Consider the following 19,587-nt stretch of genomic DNA (forward strand, 5'->3'; position numbering starts at 1 on the left):
AAATCACTCTCTCTACCGAGAGGTGTGAGAGTGGGTAAAATTGTGCAATGGTTATAGCATAAGCCCCAATTATGTCAATCGAACCTTAGTAACATCTACCCATCAATTAGCCACTTAGATAATGTCACGACCCTAGTGCCCTTCTTCCCATTAGATACAACTTAGCAATTATCTCGTAGCATAATCTAGTTTCAATTGATAGTTTGATAATAGTAGTTTATAATCAAAAACCCAAAAATGTATGGAAGTGACATTTGGAACAAATACACAACTCTAGTCTAGATAGATACTCGACTTCATTCCTAGCTCCCTGTGGAAATTGATCCCGACCCTCATATCGGGTAAAAACTATTGCAACCCTCTCTTCCTACTTTTTAGTAGTGTGGTGTTGGCAACGATCAGACTCCCAGGTCGATGCCTCAACAGGCTGACCTCTCCACTGAACACGAACAGAAGGAAAACTTTTCGATCAGCTGATGAACCTGCCGGTCTAGAATAGCTACCGGCTCCTCCTCATAAGACAAGTTCTTGTCCAACTGGACAGTGCTGAAATCTAACACGTGGGATGGATTGTGGTGATATTTCCGAAGCATGGACACATGAAACACTGGATGCACGGCTGATAAGCTTGGCGGAAATGCAAGTCTATAGGCCACCCCTCCCACTCGATCAAGAATCTCAAACAGGCCAATGAACCTAGGGCTAAGCTTCCCTTCCTTTCAAATCTCATCACACCCTTCATAGGCGACACTCAAAGCAATACACGCTCACCGACCATGAAAGCCAAATCTCGAACTTTGCGGTCGGCATAACTCTTTTGCTTGGACTGAGCTGTACGAAGCCTATCCTAAATAATCTTGACCTTGTCCAAGGCATCCTGAACCAGATCCGTACCCAACAACCGAGCCTCCCCCGGCTCAAACCATCCAACTGGAGACCGATACCGCCTACCATATAAAGCCTCATATGGAGCCATCTGAATACTTGACTGGTAGCTGTTGTTGTAGGCAAACTCTGCTAAAGGCAAAAACTGATCCCACGAGCCTCCAAAGTCAATGACACAAGCTCAGAGCATATCCTCCAAAATCTGAATAATTTGCTCAGACTACCTGTCCGTCTAAGGATGAAATGTTGTGCTTAACTCAACCTGTGTGCCCAACTCTCGCTGAACTGCTCTCCAGAAATGCGAGGTAAACTGCGTACCTCAATCCGAAATAATAGACACGGGCACACCATGAAGACGAACAATCTCCCGGATATAGATCTCAGCTAACCTCTCGGAAGAATAGGAGACTGCCATAGGAATGAAATGCGCTGACTTGGTCAGCCTATCAACAATAACCCACACTGCATCGAACTTCCTTTAAGTCCGTGGGAGTCCAACAACAAAGTCCATAGTGATCTGTTCCCACTTCCACTCAGGAATCTCAATCTTCTGGAATAAACCACCAGGCCTCTAATGCTCATACTTAACCTGCTGACAATTTAAACATCGAGCCACATATGTAACGATGTCCTTCTTCATCCTCTAAAATCAACTCTCGGAGTCCATCCACATTAGGCACACAAACTCGACCCTGAAATCTCAAAACTTCATCATCACCTAAGGTAACCTGCTTGGCACCTCCGTGCTACACCGTGTCTCTAAGGACACACAAATGGGGATCATCATACTGCCGATCACAGATACGCTCTAATAAAGAAGAACGAGCGACCGTGCAAGCTAACACCCGACTGGGCTCAGAAACATCTAACCTCACAAATTGATTGGCCAAAAATTGAACATCCAAGGCAAGCGGCCTCTCATCGACCGGAATATAAGCAAGACTGCCCATACTGGCTGACTTCCTACTCAAAGCATCGGCCACCACATTGGCCTTTTCCGGATGATATAAAATGGTGATATCATAGTCCTTTAACAGCTCCAACCACCTTCTTTGCCTCAAATTCAACTCTTTCTGCTTGAACAAGTACTGTAGACTCTTGTGATTCGTGAATGCCTCACATGCCATGCCATATAGATAATGCCTCCAAATCTTCAACGCGTGAACAATGGCTGCTAACTCCAAATCATGAACCGGATAATTCTTCTCGTGAATCTTGAACTGCCGCAAAGCATAAGCAATGACCTTGCCATCCTGAATCAATACTACACCAAGCCCAATACGAGATGCATCACGATAAACTATATATGGCCCTGAACCTGTGGGCAAAACCAACATTGGTGCCGTAATCAAAGCTGTCTTGAGCTTTTGAAAACTCGACCCACACTCGTCCGACCACCTGAACTGGGCACCCTTATGGGTCAACCTAGTCATCGGGGCTGCGATAAATGAAAACCCCTCCACAAACCAACGATAGTAGCCTGCCAATCCCAAGAAACTCTGGATCTCTGCAGGTGATGCTGGTCTAGGCCAGTTCTTAACTGCCTCAATCTTCTTCGGATCAACCTGAATACCCTCTGCCGATACAACATGGCCTAGGAATGCAACTGAACTCAACCAGAACTCACACTTCGAAAACTTAGCATACAACTGACTATCCCTCAGAGTTTGAAGAACCACTCTAAGATGCTGCTCGTGCTCCTCCCGGCTGCGGGAATATATCAAAATGTCATCAATGAAGACTATCACGAACGAATCCAAGTAAGGCCTCAACACTCGGTTCATCAAATCCATAAAAGCTGCTGGGGAATTTGTCAACCCGAATGACATCACCAAGAACTCATAATGCTCGTACCGAGTGCGGAAGGCTATCTTAGGGACATCAGATGCCCTAATCCTCAATTGGTGGTAGCCAGATCTCAAGTCAATCTTCGAAAATACCTTGGCACCCTGAAGCTGATCAATCAAATCATCAATACTCAGCAATCGATACTTATTCTTGATTGTAACCTTATTCAATTGCCGGTAATCAATACACATTCTCATCGACCCATCCTTCTTCTTAACAAACAACACCAGCGCACCCCAAGGCGAAAACTAGGTCTAATGAAACCCTTCTCAAGCAAGTCTAGCAACTGCTCCTTCAACTCTTTCAACTCAGGCGAGGCCATACAATACGTTGGAATAGAAATGGGCAGAGTGCCCGGAGCCAAATCAATGCAGAAGTCAATATCCTTATCGGGTGGCATACCCGGCAGGTCTGAAGGAAATACCTCAGGGAACTCACGAACAATAGGCACAGAATCAATAGAAGGAACCTCGACACTAGAATCACGAATATATGCCAAATAGGCCAAACACCTCTTCTCGACCATACGTCGAGCCTTCACATAAGAGATAACACTACAGGTAGAATGACCAAGAGTCCCTCTCCACTCTAAACGAGGTAAACTCGGCAAGGCTAAGGTCACAGTTTTGGCATGACAGTCCAAGATAGCGTGGTAAGGTGATAACCAGTCCATCCCCAATATGACATCGAAATCAACCATGTCCAGAAGCAACAAATCTACACGAGTCTCAAGACCCCCAATCACAACTATACAAGAGCGATGGACTCAATCTACCACAATAGAATCACCTACCGGTGTAGACACATATACAGAGGCACTCAAGGAATCACTAGGCATGACCAGATACGGTGCAAAATAAGATGACACATAGGAGTAGGTAGACCCTGGATCAAATAAAACTGAAGCATCTCTGCCACAAACCAGAACAGTACCTGTGATAACGGCATCGTAAGCCTCAGCCTCAGGCCTGGCTGGAAGAGCATAACATCGGGGCTAGGCCTCTCCACCATAGACTACATCTCTGGGACGACCTGCAGCTGGTTGGCCTCCACCTCTAGCGGTCTGAGCTCCACCTCTCACACCTCTACATCCACCTCTAGCACCTCTACCCCCACCCCTAGCTGGCGGAGCGGGCTGTGGAACACCTGGTGCCTGAACCATAACACGGGAAGCCTGCTGCTGCGACTGAGTACCCACCAATCTCGGACAAGCCCTCCAGATATGATCATAATCACCACACTCAAAACATCCACCTTAATGCTACGACTGAGGAAACTGAGACTGAACCTAGCGACTTGAATGACCACCCCGAAAACTCTGGAACGACGATGCACTGATAGGAGCTGGTGGTGCACTGTAGGGTTGCTGATCAGAATACTGCGTGTGAGAACCACGCCCATGATGACTATAAAATATTCATATATTATATACTTAAAAATAAATTATTTTAAATAATATATATATATATAATATGTCAATTATCTGTATTTGCTAATAGTATTTTGCAGGAAATAAAAATATCATGATAAAGAAAATAAAGGAATAAAAAGAGAAGCACGAGGCATCATGGCAAAAGAACCACGAGGCATCATGGCAATAGAAGCACGGCGCATCATGGCAATCGAAGCACGACGCATCATGGCAAAAGAACCACGAGACACCGTGGCACCTTATGAGATTTGATTTCTATAAATAGGATGTTTGTGTTGAAGGAGCGGGGGAGGATCATATGTGCATAATTAACAACTTTTCTCTAGTTTTGGTCTTTGCTTCTTTCTTTATCTATTTCATTTTATCGTATAGTCTTTGAATTTTCTAAGAGTGTTGATAGTATTTTAAGAATTTCTTTCTTTGTGAGATTCAAATACTCCATAATGGAGTAATCTCTTTTGTTGGGATAGTTGATGAAGCTCGATAGCGTTCTAATATTAATCTCAATTTTACTACATGCTTGACCTGAAACTTTCTAATTATATTTCTATATTGTGCTGGAATATTAGTTTTAATTAATTATTATCACTTCTATCTATTTATTCTCCAAAGTTAGTTGTATGTCAATTTTGTAATTCTCACGAAGCAAAATTAATATACGATAACTATTGGGAAAAATAATAGATTGAGAGTAATTCTTTTTAAGCTACCATTCCAAGTCTGTAATCTTGCTTACTTCCATTATAATTCTCACGGAGGAGTTGTAGTTGGCAAGATTATTGATTTTTAGTAAAAAGTAATCGCAAGAGGTTTTTGCTATCTTTTAGCACAATTCAGGAAAGAAAATTATTTCGGTTTAATCGTCACAAGTAATATATCAATTGATTTACATAACCTCGTGGAGTGTTGTTAATTGATTATTTCTTAGTGAGCAAAATATAATTGTATTAGCAATAAACAGTTATTCCTAAGAGAAATATATGTAGAAGCTAAGATTTTATTATTATCACGCTGTCGAGTGAATTCAATGATTCCCAACTCTTTTTAAATATAAATCTTCCGAAAGTTATTTAGTTTCAACTTAAGCAATTTAAATTTTCAACAAACAAAACTTCATCAATTTGATTCTCTCAAATAGTAGTAAGAACATTATAAGTTTGTAGCTAGATTCTCCAATCTCTGTGGGACGATATCATAAACTATACTAGAATTTGATAGAGTACGAGTAGCAAAATCTTATACGTATTGGCCTCGTCAAATTTTTGGCGCCGTTGCCGGGGATTGGCACAAGTCTACTTCAGACTAAATGTTATGTTACTAATTTGGGAACTTACTATTAGTATTATTATCTTTGCTATCAATGTTTAGTAAATATTACTACTATTACTTTTACTATTACAAGTACTAACATCTTATACAAGTGTTATTATCATTTATCCTTCTTATCATCATTATAGCATAGCAGTCACTATTATTAATACTAGTACTACTTGTAACTATATTCTATATTAGTATTATATTATTATTTTTCATCTTTAGTTACTGTTACTACTAACTGATTTCGTTTACCATTTTTTTCCATAACATCTATTGCTAATTAGTACTAATATAATTACTATTATCATATACTACTACTACTACTACTACTATTAATAATAATAATAATAATAATAATAATAATAATAATAATAATAATAATAATAATAATAACAACAACAACAACAACAACATTATCATACTACTATTTTTATTTGATCGCTTATTATTTTTGTCATCTTTGTAATCTTTGTTGTCCTTGTTATTCATCACTTTCTTTTAATTATTTTCTTCTAAGTACTACTATTACTACCACTTTAGAAGTTAAGTTCAGTTTGTTTTTTTTAGAATTTTGAGTAGTTTATGACCCGCTCTTCTATAAAAGAGTTGGTCAATTACGATCCTGAAATTGAAAGATCTCTTCGATTGCGCAGGAAAGGACAAGAATTATCTTCCCAAAGCATAGCTTGTGAAGGTATGGAGAATCAGAAAGTAGAAAATATCAACCCACGCGAAGTACCACCACCAGTCCAAATAGAGGATCAATTTGATGAAGTGGCACCAAGGCCAGCAAACAGAATCCTAAGGGATTATGCTAGACCTGACCGCTTCAACTGTGAATCTAGTATCAGAAAACCTCCAGTGGCATCCAACAACTTTGAAATCAGGACTGGCCTGATTCAAACAATTCAACAGTCTTGCATCTTCACTGGAGACGCAAGTGAAGATCCACACAGTCATTTAGTTGACTTTTTGGAACTTGTTGAAACAGCTAAGTATAATGGAGTACCTCCTGAAGCTATCAAGTTAAGGCTATTTCCTTTCTCTTTAAAAGGAGATGCCAATACGTGGTTGCGAAGTTTGCCACAAGGTTCCATTACCACATGGGATCAAATGACTCAGAAATTTTTAAACAAATATTTTTCCCCTGCTAAAACTACAAAGTTAAGACAAGACATATCTAATTTCTTGCAGACTGACACAGAGTCAGTTTATCAAGCTTGGGAAAGGTTAAAAGCAATGTTAAGAAAATGTCCACACCACGATATTCCTGAACATATGCAATTGTATATTTTTTATCACAGGCTAAAACCCTCTTCTAGAAATGTGATAGATGCAGCTGAAGGAGGTTCAATAATGGGAAAAACAACAGAGGAAGCATTGCAATTGCTGAATGAAATTTCTGAGAATGACATCCAATGGCCATCTGAGCGTATAATTATCAAGAAGGCCGCTACAGTAAATCAGGTTGATGCTTTAAATACACTAATATAGCAAATTATTTCTTTGGCACAAAAGTTTGAAACTTTTCAGGTGAATACACAAAAACCAAGCCAATCTGAGGCTTGTGACATGTGTGGAGGAAATCAGCAGAACCATGAATGTCAAGCAATCAATCACAATGATGAACATGTCAATGTCATCGGTTACAAGCAGTATCCTTTTGGAAGTTCAATGACACAAAAACATCCAGGATTTCAGGGAGCAATCCAAATGGTGCAGAGAACTCTCAAAGCTTACAGAAGCAACAAATACAGGATCCACCCGGATACCAGAATCCAAACCATGGTCAATCAAACTTTAGACCTTATCAACAAGCAGGGCCCTATCAGCAAAGGCCTCAACAAGCTCATTCAAGTCTTAATGATCTTCTGTATAAGTATATTAAGGTCACTGATGAAAAGATGGAGATCCAAAAATCATCCCTCAAAAATCTGGAAATACAGTTGAGCCAATTGGCAGCTCTTGTTTCAGAAAAGATTCAAGGTCCTTTACCAAGCAATACAGAGAAAAACCCAAAAGAGCACCTTAAGGCCATCACCTTACGGTCAGGTAAGGATCTTGATGAACCCTATGTAGACCAGTCAGAACAACAGGTAAACAACGGTAAGAATGTTGAAATACCCTCTGAACCATCTAAAAAGAATGAAGTCAAGAAAAAAGAAGAAAAAAATATTGAAAAATTGACTCCTCTCCCTGTGACTATTCCCTTTCCACAAAAAATGAAAAGAGAAAAGCTTGACAACCAATTTGCAAAATTTATGGAGATTTTAAAACAAATTCATATCAATATTCATTTTACTGATGCTTTGTTGCAAATGCCTTCATATGCCAAATTTTTAAATTTGTCAAGTAAAAGAAAATTAGAAGAAGTTTTTGTGGTAATGCTTACGAAAAAATTCAGTGCTATACTTCAAAATAAGCTTCCACAAAAACTTGGTGATCCAGGCAGTTTTACAATTCCATGCACTTTGAGAGGAGTATATTTTGAAAAAGCACTTTGTGATTCTGGAGCTTCAATAAATTTGATGCCATTTTCTATCTTTAAAAAGTTAGATCTTGGTGAAATAAAAGACACAAGTGTTTCTCTTCAGTTTGTAGATCAAAGTACTAAGAAACCTAAGGGAATAATTGAAAATGTACTCGTAAGAGTAGATAAGTTTGTTTTCCCTGTAGATTTTATAGTGCTTGAAATGAAAGAATGTCCTAATGAACCAATAATTTTAGGTAGACCATTTCTTGCTACAGGAAGAGCAATTATAGATGTTCATCAAGGACAATTAATTTTAAGAGTTGATGAAGAAAGAGTCATATTTGATATGCAAAAGATACTAAGATATTCAGGAGATGAAACATCATCTTCATGTTTTTCAATTGACATGATTAGTTATCTTACAGATGAATTAAAAGATGATCAATTAATTTCAAATTCAATAGAAAGATGCTTGGTCAAATCAGGCACCACACAGGACGATGATCCCACTATCAGAAAGAAATATTGGACAAAGATTCAGAAGAAGAAGAGATGAAATCCGAAAAAGTTCAATCAAAAATTGAACTCAAAACTCTACCTTCTCATTTGAAATATGTTTATCTTGAGCAAGAATTATTTCCAGTAATTATTTCATCTTCTCTTACTGCAGAACAAGAAAATAGTTTGATTAAAGTATTGAAAGCACACAAAGGAGCCTTGGGGTGGACTGTAGAAGATATTAAAGGGATTAGTCCGGCTTTTTGTACACACAGAATCCTCATGGAGGATAGCTACAAGCCAACAGTCCAGCCGCAAAGAAGATTGAATCCAGCAATGCATGAAGTAGTGAAAAAAGAGATCGTAAAGTTGTTGGCAGCAAGTATTATATACCCCATTTCTGACAGCTCGTGGGTAAGTCCCGTTCAGGTAGTACCAAAGCAAGGAGGTATGACAGTTATAAAAAATAAAAATAATGAGCTCATACCTACCAGGACTGTTACAGGATGGAGAGTCTGTATTGATTACAGACGTCTCAATGATGTCACTAGAAAAGATCATTTTCCTTTGCCATTTATTGATCAAATGTTGGAAAGAATTGCCGGATATGGTTTTTACTGTTTTCTTGATGGCTATTCAGGATATAATCAGATACCAATTGCACCAGAAGATCAAGATAAGACAACCTTCACATGCCCTCATGGAACATATGCCTATAGGAGAATGTCATTTGATAATGTCATTAGAAGGTGTGTACCTAAAGAAGATATGAATAAAATTCTATATCACCGTCATGATGGAGCAATTGGAGGACATTATGCAGCAAATCGAACGACTTTTAAAGTTTCAAAAGCCGGATTCTTCTGGACCACTCTTTAAAGATGATCGAGCATATGTAGCATAATGTGACAGGAGTCAGAGAACAGGGTATATCACCAAGAGAGATGAGATGCCTCTGCAATCAATATAGGTATGTGAAATATTTTATGTTTGGGGAATAGATTTTATGGGTCCTTTTCCTTCTTCTCACTCTTTTGAATATATCCTTGTGGTTGTGGATTATGTGTCAAGATGGGTTGAAGTCATCCCCACAAGGAATAATGATGCTCGTATAGTGTGCAATTTTCTTAGAAAAAATATTTTTACTAGATTTGGCACGCCGCGAGTCATCACTAGTGATCAAGGAACTCATTTTATCAATAGACATTTTTTTTTGTTTACTGTCAAAATATAATGTGACTCACAAAACAGGAACACCATATCATGCTCAAACTCAAGGGCAAGTTGAGGTTTCCAATCGCGAGTTAAAAAGAATTCTTGAAAAAATGGTTGGAGTTTCAAGAAAAGACTGGGCTTTAAAATTAGATGATGCATTATGGGCGTACTGAACGACATTCAAAATGCCAATTGGAACATCTCCATATAGATTAGTCTTTGGAAAAGCTTGTTATTTTCCCGTAGAATTAGAACATAAAGCTTTTTGGGCATTGAAAGCACTGAACTTTGATTTAACCTCCGCTGGTAAAAAGCGATTTATTCAGGTTAATGAATTGGAAGTACTGAGATTGGGAGCCTATGAAAATGCTAAAATTTTTAAAGAAAAAACAAAAATATGGCATGACAAATTGATCCGACCAAAGAGTTTCAAAATTGGAGATCAGGTACATCTTTACAATAGCCGACTCAGGTTATTCCCAGGAAAATTAAAATCTAGGTGGACAGGTCCTTACAATGTTACAGGTGTTACTCCATACGGGGCAATTGAAATTCAGAAAAATGGAGGAGACAAGTTTAAGGTAAATGGTCACATGCTAAAATTTTACTATGGAAGACATTTTGAACAACATCCATCGGTTACTTTGATAGACTGATGAATTCCGCAATTAATAAGTCGAGCTGATGACGTTAAACTCAGAACCAAGATACAAAACTCGTAGCCATTGAGGGAGAAGCAGTGGAGCCTCATAAGCCTGACATATATTTGGGTAATTAAATACTTAATCAATTAATCTGGTCAATATCCAGGTTATTGTACAACTAGAACATCTCATGAAGGCCTCTACAAAAACAGAGTCACCTGTGGAGGAGTAACTCCATGGTGATCAGTATGCCTAAGTAACTGGTTGATTAACCATTTAATGAATCAATTCAAAATGTTGGCACATGTAAATTTGTTGGTTTATATTTAAACCAGGACCAAATGACTAATAAAGTCTTAAATTAGTCAGTCTATTACATATAAAAATATGTGTTGTCACACACTCTTTCAAGTTTTTTCTTCTCTCTCTCATATATATATATATATACACACATATATATATTCATCTTTTATTTTATTCTTAATTGTTGTTCTTGTACAATATTAAAGTTTTAAAATAAAAGTTTACATATTTTTCAAACATAATTTTTTTCATTTTGCCATATAACTTCCAAGTTTGTGATTTTATTTTTGTGAATGCAAGAACGAGTATCTCCAAATTTGAGAAAGTATTGGAATTGAGAAGCATTATGATCTCAACAGGTAGAATCAATAAAATTTTGCTAGAACTTGCCCCAAATGTCTATCAAAGCGAAATTCTAGCTATTTTTAGAATGAAATTAGGCTATCTTTGACACACTTTTTAGCCTATTTATTTTTAACCACAAATATTTATATTTTACCTTTTAGGACCCAACTTTGAGACCAAAAAACAAAAAAAACGAGGGATAAACCAACTTTTATTGATACACCATATTGGTTTACCTTACAAAAAGATTGATAATCCTTCCAGTTATAGTTGAGCAAAAATGATTATTAAAGCAAGCGATGAAGGAATACTTATGGAGTAAATGTTCTATTTCACTCTTAAAAAAAAGAGGAAAACAAGGTGTATATACCTGTAAAATAAATTATTGGTTCAAGAAGCTTGAATTTAAGAAATCTATTGAGAGAAATGATGACTTAAGTGATATTAATTATGAAATAGGAGACCGGGACCTTTAGCCCAATCTCTAGAGTTATTTCTTGTGTTGAGTTGTACATAGTTACTTTGGTAAAATAATCGGCTCTCATAATAAAGCTGGATGGAACAAAGTCACTACAAATATATCCTTTTACCTTACCAGCATTAAGCCTATCATTACAAGCTTGAAAAAGTCCTAAAATAATTTTAGAAATTAGTGTTGATTCTACATTAGTGGAGACTGACATAAAGGGCAAGCCTATGGACAAAATTTGAGAAACACGAAATTGTAATCATAATGTTATCAATCTCAAAAGGTTCATCAAAAGAGGAGTTGAAAGTTTTTGGCAAACAAAAGCAGAAGCAGAAACAAGGTATAGATTTGGCGACTTGAAAAACTTATAGGTTTTGAATTTTATGTGAAACTTTATTTTTTTTTACTTTTATATTGTACAAGAAACAACAATTATTAATAAAATTACTGCCTCGAGGACGAGCAAGGATTCAAGTGCGGGGGAGTTTGATGACTATAAAATATTCATATATTATATACTTACAAATAAATTATTTTAAATAATATACATATAATATGTCAATTATCTGTATTTTCTAATAGTATTTTGCAGGAAATAAAAATATCATGATAAAGCAAATAAAGGAATAAAAGAGAAGCACGAGGCATCATGGCAAAAGAACTACGAGGCATCATGGCAATAGAAGCACGACGCATCATGGCAATAGAAGCACGACGCATCATGGCAAAAGAACCACGAGACATCGTGGCACCTTATGAGATTTGATTTCTATAAATAGGATGTTTGTGTTGAAAGGGGGGGAGGGATCATTTGTGCCTAATTAACAACTTTTCTCTAGTTTTGGTCTTTGCTTCTTTCTTTATCTATTTCATTTTATCTTGTAGTCTTTGAATTTTCTAAGAGTGTTGATAGTATTTTAAGAATTTCTTTCTTTGTGAGATTTAAATACTCCATAATGGAGTAATCTCTTTTGTTGGGATAGTTGATGAAGCTCGATAGCGTTATAATATTAATCTCAATTTTACTACATGCTTGACCTGAAACTTTCTAATTATATTTCTATATTGTGTTGGAATATTAGTTTTAATTAATTATTATCACTTCTATCTATTTATTTTCCAAAGTTAGTTGTATATCAATTTTGTAATTCTCACGAAGCAAAATTAATATACGATAACTATTGGGTAAAATAATAGATTGAGAGTAATTCTTTTTAAGCTATCATTCCAAGTCTGTAATCTTGCTTACTTCCATTCTAATTCTCACGGAGGAGTTGTAGTTGGCAAGATTATTGATTTTTAGTAAAAAGTAATCGCAAGAGGTTTTTGCTATCTTTTAGCACAATTCAGGCAAGAAAATTATTTCGGTTTAATCATCACAAGTAATATATCAATTGATTTACATAATCTCGCGGAGTGTTGTTAATTGATTATTTCTTAGTGAGCAAAATATAATTGTATTAGCAATAAACAGTTATTCCTAAGAGAAATATATGTAGAAGCTAAGATTTTATTATTATCATGCTATCAAGTGAATTCAATGATTCCCAACTCTTTTTAAATATAAATCTTCCGAAAGTTATTTAGTTTCAACTTAAGCAATTTAAATTTTCAACAAACAAAACTTCATCAATTTGATTCTCTCAAACAGTAGTAAGAACATTATAAGTTTGTAGCTAGATTCTCCAGTCTTGGTGGGATGATATCATAAACTATACTAGAATTTGATAGTGTACGAGTAGCAAAATCTTATACGCATTGACCTTGTCAGCCCACATGAAGCACCGTGAGAAACCTGAAGGGCTAACTAAAAAGGCCTAGGAGGATGGCCTCTACCATACGAATCTCTTCCTCCAGACGAGGTACCACTGAATCGGCCTAAATGACGAGGCCTCTTATTAGACCCCTGACCACCTCCCTGCGATAGAACCATCTCAACTCTCCTGGCCACATTGGCCGCCTCCTGGAAAGAAATCTCACTCCCAGTCTCCTTGGCCATCTGAAGTCGAATAGGCTGGATAAGGCCCTCAATGAACCTCCTCACCCTCTCTCTCTCTCTCTCGGTGGGAAGTATGATAAGAGCATGACATGCCAAGTTGATGAATCTGGTCTCATACTGACTAACAGTCATAGAACCTTGCTGGAGACACTCAAACTGCCTCCGATAGATCTCTCTCAGAGTAATAGGGAGAAACTTCTCCAGAAATAGCTGGGTAAACTGCTCCCAAGTCAAGGCTGGTGATCCGTCTTGTCTAGCCAAGCAATAATCTCTCCACCAAGTCTTGGTAGATCCAGATAAGCAAAAAGTAGCAAAATCGACCCCATTGGTCTTTACTATCCCTGAGAACCTCATGACAGCTGTCTGATAATCCTGGGGATTCTCAGAAGATGCACCGCTGAAGGTAGTAGTGAAGAGCTTGGTGAACCTGTCCAACCTCCACAAGGCATCGACAAACATAGCTAGTCCATCACCGGTCTGAGCTACCACACCCGGTGGAACTGCTCCAACTGGCTGAGCTGCTGGAGTCTGAAACTAGGGAGCTACCTGCTCTGGAGTGCGAGTAGCAGGAGTCTGGGCTCCTCCTCCAGCCTGAGAGACGGCTGGGGCTACGAGAAGAAAGCATGTCCAGGTGACACTCTCTACAAGGCCCACTAGACGGACCAGAGCATCCTGGAGTAATGGGGTAGCAATAAACCCCTCTGGGACTTGAACTGGGCCCACCGGAACTGTCTGGGCTAGAACCTCATCATCAAAGTCAACCTGAGGCTCTGCCGCTGGTGCTGCTGCTCTCGGCTGAGCTTTTCCCCTACCTCGGCCACTAGCACGGCCTCGGCCTCGTCCTCTGCCCCTCGAGGGAGCTGCTGATCGATGGATGAGGAAGCGCGTGTTCCTGCCATCTGCGAAAGAACATAGTAAAAATTCAATTAGCATTGAGAAACCAAATCGCACGACAAGAAAGAATAAATATGAAGTTTTTCCTAACTCTGTAGCCTCTAGGGGATAAATACAGACATCTCTGTACCGATCCCTCAGACTCTACTAAGCTTTTCCGTGAATTGTGAGACCTATGTAACCTAGAGCTCTGATACCAACTTGTCACGACCCCGATTTCCCACCCTCGGGAGTCGTGATGGCACCTACTCGTAGAAGCTAGGCAAGCCGCTAAATAAAGAATCACTAACTCTTTTATTTTAGCCCTTTTTAACAATTTGAATTAACAGGTAATCAACATTGAAATATTAACGATAAATAAAATCAAGCGGAAGACTTAATCTGATAGAATAACCAAAGCCAGTACGACAATGCTAACATACGTCTCTACCCAAAATCCGGTGTCACAATATCACGGACTGTCTATGAATTATACAAGAAACTGTCTGAAAAGGAAGGACAATCTGTGTCGGAAACAACTGAAAACAGAATACATAATAAGATAGAAGAGAACGTCGTGCCTGGGGACGCCTGCAGGACTACCTCGGGATATCTAGCCGGACTCAAGGCAGCCGCCCCAAATGCTACTGTCCAAAAGCTGCTCCGGGATCTGCACATAGTGTAGAGTGTAGCATCAGCACAACCGACCCCATGTGCTGGTAAGTGCCTAGCCTAACCTCGATGAAGTAGTGACGAGGCTAGGACTAGACTACCGGATAAACTTGTGCAGTTATATAATATGCAACGGAAAATAAAACAAGAATAACAAGTAAAGATGGGAGGGGGTACATGTTGCGGGGGTATATCAATATCAACAGTAAATCAAGAGTAAGGGCATAAGGACAACTTAAAATTCACAGCAAAATAATAAGGAACTTGTCTCTAATCTATAAACACGTGTATCATCAATTGTTGCGGCGCGCAACCCGATCCCAACATATAATAACACTGTTGTGGCGTGCAACCCGATCCATATCATTTATCATTGTTGCGGCGTGCAACCCGATCCAAATATAACATTGTTGTGGTGCGCAACCCAATCCACATATACAATCAACAACAATAATAACAAGAGACCCGGCAAGGGATCAATAAAGAACTACACTATCCCGGCAAGGGAATCGACAGTATAAGTAAATATGTCCCGGCAAGGGAGAAACAGCTATAACCAAACTTGTTCCAACATCTAACTACCTCAGCTAACACCAATACTCAACAATAAGTAATTTCCACGAGAATAATCATAATTCTTGCTCAATTCAGAGGATCATCAATTTAAGCATCCGTAGTATTATTTAAGAACACAATAAATTACAATTTGAGACTCACGGTCATGCTCGGCACCAACGTATAGATACTCGTCACCATACCTATACATCCTACTCAACAAGAAACAAGTAGCAAATAGAACACAACTCTTAATCCCTCAAGCTAAGGTTAGACCAAACACTTACCTCGAACTTCCACGGCCAACTCAAGCCTCAAACACCGCTTTTCCTTTAGAATTCGCCTCCAAACAACTCGTATCTAGTCCAAATTTATTTAACAACATCAATAAATGCTAAACAATCCAATTCCAATGCTCAGTTATAGAATTCCCATCATTCTTCCCAAAAAGTCAAAAATTGACCCCGGACCCGCTGGGTCAAAACACGAGGTTCAGACCAAAATCCGATTACCCATTCACCCACGAGACCGAATATATAATTAGTTCCAAAATTCTACCACAAAATGAGGTCTAAATCCCAAATATACAAAAAGCCCTAACTCTACCCAAATCCTTAATTTTCTACCCTTACAAATATGACATAGGCCTAGAAATCCAATGGGTGTTAATGGAAATTGTAGAAAATGAGTCTAAAATTACATACCTATGAATTGGTGGTGAAATACCCTTTTAAAAATCGCCCAATTTGGAGTTTGGAAGAAGAAGTTATGAAATTTTGATTAAGTCCCGTTTTTGCTTCTGTTTTAAAATCACTGAACAGGCCTTCATCACGTTCGCGATAGTCCTGTCGTGTTTGCGATGGGTTAGGCCCCAGTGACCTTCGCTTTCGCGGAGCTTTGACCCCTCGAGCCTTCGCATTTGCGGGCAAGTGGCCGCGTTCGCGTAGAACAAAATGTGAACCCCTCCCCCAGGCCTTTAACCTTACGCGTTCGCGAGTGCCTCGACGTGTTCGCGAAGGGTAATCCCCCCTCAGCCTTACGCGTTCGCGAGTGGAACCACGCGAACGCGAAGAACAAAATCCCTGGGCACTGAACAACAGAAACCTGCAATTTTCCATAGTTCAAAAACTTTTCGAAACCCATCTGAAACTCACCCGATCCCTCGAGGCTCCAAACCAAACATTACGTACTAACTCAAAAACATCATATGAACTTATCTGTGCGATCAAATCGCCAAAATAACCTCTTAAACAACGAATTTAGCATTGAAATCTAAGAAAAATCTGAAAACTTTCAAAGTAGGAAATTTTTACAACTACGGGTCCGAATCACCTCAAACGACTTCCGTTTCTTACCAAATTTCACATACACATCTTATTTCACATATAAGATCTGTACCGGGCTCCAGAACTAGAATACGAGCCCAATACCATCAAACTCTTAATGCATTTCATTTCCAAAACTCATAGAAATTTCCAGAAAATAATTTTCTTTAAAAAATTCATTTCTCGGGCTTGGGACATCGGAATCCGATTTCGGGCATACGCCCAAGTCCCATATTTTTCCATGGACCCTCCGGGACCATCAAATCATGGGTCCGGGTCCGTTTACCCAAAATGTTGACCGAAGTCAACTTAAATGCATTTTAAGTCAAAATTTCAACGTTTTCACAGATTTCCACATAATAGCTTTCCGGCTACGCGCTCGGACTGCACACATAAATTGAGGTGGTGTTGAAAGAGGTCTTTAAGGCCTCGGAATGCAGAATTTATTTTAAAACAAGTGATGACCTTTTGGGTCATCACAGGGTGATACTATACTTCAATAACTGTACTTCATATCATTCCAACGTGATTCATCTTATGGGGTATTCTAATATCGTGCCATCCATGAAATCCCTTTTCTTTAAATGATTACTCAATCGAAGGACCAAACTTCATCCTCTTATTTATCACAATTACACCCTCATTTTACTACCACGACAGCATTTCATCTCTTCTAATTGCTCCCAGCCTTAGACTCCTCTGAGTTCATTCAGGATCTACCGAGCTTTCTATAACTTACGGAAACCATTAATTCTCTTGTTCTGATGGGCTTAATCCCAAAGCCTTACCTATCTTTTTCACCTTCTCACTCACCTTTTCTTATCCTTACTCCTATCTACCTAAAACCTTGTCGCTCTACGATACTTTATCTTGCGATCTACACTTATCTATTTATACTACTCGCAACCTTCCTGTAACTTGCTAGCACTATAGATTTCCTTTTGTGCCTTCTCAGTTGTATTTAAATGTAAGCAATTACTTTTCCTGATCGTTCTGCCACTTGTTGCATGAATACTTGGCTTATCTTATTGACCACGAATACTTGAATTTCCTATAACTCATATAATCTCTAATATCACCTTTTGATTTTTTTTCTTCTTCCCGTTTATTAGCCACGATAGGTGCCACTTCTTATGGAGTACATACAATGTTGTTGTGATACTGTTGTTATAAGACCATTTCTTCTTTATGTCATTATGCTTAAGTTGAAGCCTACTTCCTTATTTCCTCAGCTAGTCTTTCTTTGTAGTACTTAAGGAGACCTTCTGGCTCTTGTAAAGTTGCGAGCTTGTTATATTGTATACCGGGAGGAATTTTTGATATTCTTACTCGCCTACAAATAACCTTAGTGACATACCTCTGTGCCCGTGTGCTCGTAGGGTTACTTCTGAACTCAAATTTTGATTGTCTCCTTAGTGGCACTCTTTCTTATTTTCGTAACACTTGTACGGTATCTTTAATTACCCCAATTCCTATCTTATTATTTCTCAAGGGTTACTACATCATATTTGCAAGACTGAATTCACTATGTTAGGGTTCCCTACATTTATCTTGCATAATCTATAGATTTGTCTGTATCCTCTTATGTAGCCATAACTAGGCTCTTCCTAAATCAACTACTAACTATTTGTTAGTCCATTCTCATATCTATATTTCTTGTTATCTCTCTTGGGTTATTTATTTTGTCTTAACTTACTTCTCGTACTATCTCCTGATGTATCAAGGGTTCATTCGCACTTATTTATCAATAACATCCTGACCGGGAGCTCTTACTGCCTTTCTCCAGTGTCGTGCTTGCATAATTTTCTGGAGTCGCGACATATCTATAGGATATGAATAAAGGCAACCTCATCCCTTTCTCCCTTTTTACCACATTCTTTCTTTACCATTTCATAGTTACCTTTTCATCTTTGGCGTCATCAATGACCCTTACTAGCCTTACAATAACCCTTCTGTACCAGGGATAACTAAATTCCTTACGCATAAGGGTGACACCTAGTGTAACTGGCACATTTAGTCCCTTAAGCTTAGCTTTGCTCACATTGCTCGCTTAAGGGAAGCCTCTTCCTAAATGACCTTTAAATGTTATTCTTCTGTTGTCCATTCTATTATTACCAGAACGCGATCTCTAAATTTCTCATGATGCTGACTATTATCAAATCGTTCGGTCCCTAATACATGTTCAGTTTATCTTGTTCTCCAGCCTATACTGATTTTTATTACTCCGGGGGTCTAACATAGCCTTTTCGTAATCACATTCGGGTCACCAACTTATTTCTCGAAATGAGGATATGACTTTATGGCTTATACTCTTTTATAGTTTCAAGGCATGTCTCCTCTTGTCTTTTCCTTCACTTGACTGTAGACTCTATCATCCTGTCATATTTTGATTTACCGTTATCATCCATTTATCACATCTTACTTATAATACTTTATTTACTCTCTTCTTATTCTCCGACTAATATTTCTGTCTATCACGTTATTCTGAAAACTTCAACAAAACGTTCTTTCACTATTAGCTCCCCTTGCTTCATCTCACTAGCTCTTCGGGATGCCTAAAATTCTCTCTCTCTTTTACTATGGGTGGGAATCATACTAAGGTAAATATTTATCCCTTCTAGGATTCAACAGCCTATCTTCTGAAATTTCTGTACATTCTAGTATTCATATATGATTGTACTATTCTAGAGTGCACCATCTAGGTGTCTCACAAGGAGATCTGTTACCACGTTTT

The 19,587-nt window shown here is 38.4% G+C and overlaps 2 protein-coding genes and 1 non-coding gene across 3 annotated transcripts; 2 read left to right on the plus strand and 1 right to left on the minus strand.

Annotated features, from left to right (window-relative positions):
- Nucleotides 1-6,064: 6,064 nt before the first annotated feature.
- On the plus strand, nucleotides 6,065-8,511 carry LOC138870503 (uncharacterized). The gene is made up of 4 exons (XM_070148312.1): nucleotides 6,065-6,711; nucleotides 6,787-6,949; nucleotides 7,016-7,270; nucleotides 7,372-8,511. Exons 1-4 carry the CDS (start codon nucleotides 6,065-6,067, stop codon nucleotides 8,509-8,511), a joined length of 2,205 nt encoding a protein of 734 aa, XP_070004413.1.
- On the minus strand, nucleotides 6,644-6,750 carry LOC138872248 (small nucleolar RNA R71). The gene has a single exon (XR_011400715.1). It is a non-coding gene; the product is annotated as a small nucleolar RNA R71 (small nucleolar RNA).
- A 1,342-nt stretch (nucleotides 8,512-9,853) lies between the features above and the next one.
- On the plus strand, nucleotides 9,854-10,324 carry LOC104233067 (uncharacterized). Its single transcript, XM_009786375.2, has one exon. It carries the CDS (start codon nucleotides 9,854-9,856, stop codon nucleotides 10,322-10,324), a length of 471 nt encoding a protein of 156 aa, XP_009784677.2.
- The last annotated feature ends 9,263 nt before the right edge of the window (nucleotides 10,325-19,587 follow it).

This window comes from Nicotiana sylvestris, chromosome 6, assembly GCF_000393655.2.
Source record: "Nicotiana sylvestris chromosome 6, ASM39365v2, whole genome shotgun sequence".
NCBI lineage: Eukaryota > Viridiplantae > Streptophyta > Magnoliopsida > Solanales > Solanaceae > Nicotiana > Nicotiana sylvestris.

Coding starts and splice junctions, on each gene's coding strand:
- LOC138870503 (XM_070148312.1), top strand. CDS start 6,065: ATGACCCGCTCTTCTATAAAAGAGTTGGTCAATTACGATCCTGAAATT. Junction 6,712..6,786: donor GTTTATCAAGCTTGGGAAAG/GTTAAAAGCAAT, acceptor TTTTTATCACAG/GCTAAAACCCTCTTCTAGAA. Junction 7,271..7,371: donor ATACCAGAATCCAAACCATG/GTCAATCAAACT, acceptor AAGTATATTAAG/GTCACTGATGAAAAGATGGA.
- LOC104233067 (XM_009786375.2), top strand. CDS start 9,854: ATGCCAATTGGAACATCTCCATATAGATTAGTCTTTGGAAAAGCTTGT.